This window comes from Delphinus delphis, chromosome 4, assembly GCF_949987515.2.
Source record: "Delphinus delphis chromosome 4, mDelDel1.2, whole genome shotgun sequence".
Taxonomy (NCBI): Eukaryota; Metazoa; Chordata; class Mammalia; order Artiodactyla; family Delphinidae; genus Delphinus; species Delphinus delphis.
The window spans coordinates 116,019,173-116,024,382 of record NC_082686.1 but is presented as its reverse complement, the minus strand read 5'-3'; the positions used below and the strand labels follow the sequence as shown (position 1 = coordinate 116,024,382).

General features: G+C 50.4%; 1 protein-coding gene across 1 annotated transcript; it reads right to left on the bottom strand.

Annotated features, from left to right (window-relative positions):
• Positions 1 to 933: 933 nt before the first annotated feature.
• Positions 934 to 3,781, bottom strand: LOC132424452 (proline-rich protein 23C-like). The gene is made up of 3 exons (XM_060010168.1): positions 3,739 to 3,781; positions 2,171 to 2,222; positions 934 to 1,699 (listed from the first exon to the last, which is right to left on the bottom strand). Exons 1-3 carry the CDS (start codon positions 3,779 to 3,781, stop codon positions 934 to 936), a joined length of 861 nt encoding a protein of 286 aa, XP_059866151.1.
• Positions 3,782 to 5,210: the final 1,429 nt, after the last annotated feature.

The following is a 5,210-nucleotide window of genomic DNA, read 5'->3' as shown; positions in this document are numbered from 1 at the left end:
GTAAGAGGCTTGTGAAAAAAAGACACATACTCTCATTATTTGGAGAGATCTTTATCAGTCAAGCAAGAGAATCTACAGAGAAGTGGTTACAGAAATTATGTAATTTTGCTGGATATCAGACCAATATAAGAGCAAATTATTTCTATATGCTAGTAGTAATGTACAAAACCTATTTGGGATCTTAGAAGTATAAAACACAGAATCTTTAGAATTACAAACTTTTCCAGGACAAGAGAAATATATTAAAAGAATATAAGAAGAATGGAAAACAGTTGGCTCTTTTGGGAAAATACCACCCCAAACCCAGCAATAAAGTTAAACCATTTGCCAACCTGCTCATTCACAAAGAGGAGGGCGCCTGATCATTTTTCCCCATCCTGTGTTCTGTATCCAACAAAGATTTGTCCACATACAACTACTGGCTAGATTCCCCCAAAGGGGCTAGAGCTGCCATCCAGAAACGGTCAAACTGGGTAGAGGGTTGTTGTAAACTAGTCTGGACACTAGGTCCAAACCCCTGTAAACAAAACAAATTTAGCAATTACTCTATTAAGGGGGTTGGGGGGAACAGGGGTATGGGCAGCGGTAGGGTGCCCAGAAAAGGATGGCTTTTTAGAGAAAAGTGCTGGCGCTTAGGTTTGAAGCGAATGGGAGGGGGGTAGAGCTGCTTAAGGGTGCCCTCCCTAGAGAAAATCTAAGGAGCAGTCTGGCTGTCGGAAAGCAGACTGTATTTCAAGCGGCTTTTCTTTGCCCGGGTGAGCTTCCTTTCAGGTGTTTTAGTCAGTCACTGATCAGAATTCTGCAGTGCAGCCTGCATCCATAAAGCATCTGTTCATATGATTCTTACGGTGTGTGCAAGGTACACACAGCCAATATCAGAAGACTCTCTCCTGGTCCCCGTTGAGTTGGCCAGGAATTGTGGGAGGCAGTTGATTAAGGGAACAGGCATTTCCGGATCTTGCGTGGAGGACCATGAGGGCGCTGGGGACGCTGGTGAGGACCTGGACTTGGAGAGGGAGGTAGAGGTTGGAGTGGTGAGTCAGGGAAGGGCTCTAGAAGGTGCAAGTCCAGGTTGTCGTCGTGGTGAGGAGAGCGTCTCTCTGGACTAGTGTTGGGGGTCCGAAGGGACGGCTCTGGGGCTTGGCCCAACAGGTGTAAGCCAGACATACATCCAGCCGAGGGGTGGAGCCCAGCGACTGAGACTGCAGCAGCATCTGTCCCAGCCGGCAGGAAGTCGGCGGCAGCATCCGCATCCTCCTCGTTGACCTCTTCTTGGCAGGCGATCTCTGGGACAGCTGCGCACAAGAATCCCGGCTCCGGGGCCATGTACTCCCCGGGAGGGCTCAGGAAAGCGCCCCGTCCCAGGCCCTGTCCCCACGGGCCTTCCACACCCGGGCCCAGGAGGGCCGCAGGGACCAGCATGAGGATATGATCACCGAGATACACTTGCAGCACGGACGTTGGCTCGGACTCCAGCAGCAGGTCGACGTCGTCCAGGGGCACGTGCAGGGCACAGCCGGCGGGCAGGACCACCACGAAGATGAGCGTGTCCACGGTCGGGGGCCAGGTCAGGTTGTGCAGGCTGGGCGCCGCCCTGGACTTGGACTCGGGGCCCGCGGGCTCCTCCGTTCGCCGGCGCTTGGCAGGGCCCGGTCCTCCGGGATGCGGTCCCCACCGGTCCGCAGGGGAGGCGCTGGGGCTACCCATCTTCTCAATGTGGCCGCGGGCCTGGGGCCTGGCAGAAGGCGAGGAAGGACTAGGTCCTGCAGGCAGTGACAGATCGGTTTGACAGGGGAGGCCGAAGCAGGGCGGTGGCGCGCAGGACTGCGAGACGAAAGAGGAGCCTTCGGAGCTCTGGGGGCGCCTCTCGGGATCCCTCAGTCCTGGCTCCTAGGGGAGCTGCTGGGCTCGGCTTTGCTCGTGTGAATCTTCAGGCCCTCACGTGGACTGGTTTGCGCAGGAGTGGGCCGAGGATGTTGGGAGCGACGCCGGCGGAACCTGAGTCGCAAAGCATCCTCACGCTAAGCTCCGCCCCTTCCTAGGCTCCGCCCCTAGAAGTGGAGGCCTCTGTGTTGCCCAGTAGCCCCGGCTGTGGTGGATAGTCTACTCTAGAGAAATACTTCCATGGGCCTCAAGGGGGCGGAGCAATCGTGCCGCTCTAGGACTAGGCTTCCTGGGTCGAGTTCCTGGCTTTCCTTGCGTTGACCTCAGATACGGAAAACCTTAACCGGAAAACTTATTCAAGTCCCACCAGTGGAGCGCTGCACCAGGACAGTGAGATGTAGTTCCCTCGTCCCCTGAGACCTCGCCCTGGAAGTGACCTTTTAACTTCTTTTGGTCCAATAGTGAGGTGATTTTTTTTTAACATCTTTATTGGGGTATAATTGCTTTACAATGGTGTGTTAGTTTCTGCTTTATAACAAAGTTTATCAGTTATACATATACATATGTTCCCATATCTCTTCCCTCTTGCGTCTCCCTCCCTCCCACCCTCCCTATCCCACCCCTCCAGGCGGTCACAAAGCACGGAGCCGATATCCCTGTGCCATGCGGCTGCTTCCCACTAGCTATCTACCTTACGTTTGTTAGTGTATATATGTCCATGCCACTCTCTCGCCCTGTCACAGCTCACCCTTCCCCCTCCCCATATCCTCAAGCCCGTTCTCCAGTAGGTCTGTGTCTTTATTCCTGTCTTACCCCTAGGTTCTTCATGACATTTTTTCCCTTAAATTCCATATATATGTTAGCATACGGTATTTGTCTTTTTCTTTCTGACTTACTTCACTCTGTATGACAGACTCTAGGTCTATCCACGTGAGGTGAATTTTTGGATGACATCCTTAATTAAGCCTCTCCTTGCCTGTGATGTCAATGACTGTCAGATCACTGAAAGTGGTTGCCAAGAGAAGGTGTGGCTCGACTGCCTAACCAGTGTTAATAGGAGAAAACATCCAATAATGATTCTGGAATAGGTAATACTTTCATATGGTTTCAGAGGAAGGTGAAACATCTCCCTCCCTGTCCTTTAACCACGTGATTGCTCACTTTGGCCCTTTTTACAAAATAGCTTATATGTTCTCATTTTGAGGGCCACATAGCATTCCTTTGTACTAAATTCCATTTAAATCAGGCTTCTCTCAATGGGTGTTCAAGCTACTGGTTTGTGAATTGGCAGACACTGGCCTTCTCTGGCCAATTGGTGTGAAATGCAGATTCTTTGCTGCATCGCAGAACCACTGCTCAGAATGCCTGAAGTCATGGGCGTAGGAATTCTCCTTAAGCACCTCCACAAAGATTCTGTTTTGTGAGGAAGTTTAAGATCACTGCATTTGTTTTCATTCAGCATTTGAGGGGTTCAGGAATAGGACGGTTTATGGTTGAGGTCACGTCCCAGCCTGTTAGTGACAGTCATGAAGGGAACTCAAACTTCCTGGGCCTGCCTTGAGGGGTTTCCCCTACACTCCTGGCCTGCATCCACTCTCCTGGCTGCACTTCCGGTGTTTCAGCCACGGGCCAAGAAATTCCCCTGCTTAGGTCAGGATGCTGGCTGGGGGAACTTATGGGGCTGTACACTGGCATAAGGGGCCCTGCCAGGAGCCTGGATTCTCGTGGGGTGAATGTGGATGCCACTGGCTCCTTCCTCTATGTTCCCAGGTGATGGGAGCCGTTGCTGTGCGCCTGTTGTTTGGACAGAGGGCGGGGTGGGGAGATGTTGGGGAGCTTGCAGGAAACAACTACTTTTGTCCTGGAGAATTCTGTCGGCGAAGCTTGAATATCCCATGGTCGGGGAATGTTCAATGGGGACTCCATTCAGGAGAGTGAGTGTGAACATGCTGTGTTTTAGGGGCCAGAAGGAGGAACCCAAACTTGGCCAGGACACAGGGTGGGGCTAGGGGCTGTTGGCCTGGCCAGGGATGGGGCCCTGAATGTGGCGGCTCCTGTCCCAGCCTGGTGCCACCTCTTGTCCACGGCTCTCCTGACCTCAGTAGTCTCACATCTGGGCTCATCATTGTCCTGGGCCCTGTGAATCCTCATGTGAGCTCCCCTCCCAAGGGAATGTTGTCCTGTCCTGAGACAAAGGTAGTTACCGGGGTCCTGGCATAGTCGTACCTGATTTCCTCCTCTGGTCAGCCCCTTTCTTTCTTTCTTTCTTTCTTTCTTTTAATTGGCCGTGCGGCGAGGCCTTCTGGGATCTTAGTTCCCCGACCAGGGATTGAACCCGTCCCCACTGCAGTGAACACTTGTAGTTCTAACCACTGGACCACCAGGGAATGCCCATGGTCAGGCACGGGCAAGTCATTTCACCTTCACCGACCTCAGTTTCCTTACATGTGAAACGGGGAGAATGCCATCCACTCTGCAGGGGGGTTGTGAGATAATGTATGTAAAATGTTCTTGGAACACAGTAAGTGCTTAGTAAATAGTAACTATTTACTGTCTTTCCCACTTGACATTGTCAGCCCTGTTCTCATCATCTTGAACAGTGCCTGGCATGTAGCCAACATCCAGTGAATGGTAAACAATATCATCATCATCCTAAAAAGGGGTCTGATATGCTAGAAAGTACTGGTCCAGGTGTTTTCAGGAGATAACATCTATAAAATTGAGGAATGGCTTGCCAAGCACCAGATCAGATATCTTTCCTTCTGCCTTATTTTTGTTTACTCTAAGATGTCCAAAGACTGTCAGGATGGATTATCAGGCCTACTCATTGGGCTTTCTTGGTGTCATTCCAACCTGACTATCCAGTCAACATGAACTACTTGAACCACTGTGGGGGCGGAATTAGCAAATAAATCCCGGTTCTGGGTAGGTTACAAGATGGCTGCCAATCGTCCATCTGTTGAGGGCTATTCTGCTATCCCCCTAGAATGCATAACTAGCTTTTTTTTTTTTTTTTTTTAGTGGGCATAACTAGCTTTAAAAAATTCCTATTTATGTTTATTCACTTTAGGAAAAATACCTGAATACATATTTTAGAATATCTAAACAGCATAGTTAAAGCTGGAGCTCCCTTCAACTCCCCACAAACTGCCAATCCAGTATTGATGTGACAAGATCCTTTTCTATGGACTTACAAACATAACACAGGGGACTTGTTTTCTTCCCGAATGGCAAAGTATTGTGGGTCTTTTTCTGCAATATGTTGGATCTTATTGCTGTTTCGTATTGTCATCCACAAAGTACATTATCCCTGTGTCTTTAATTGG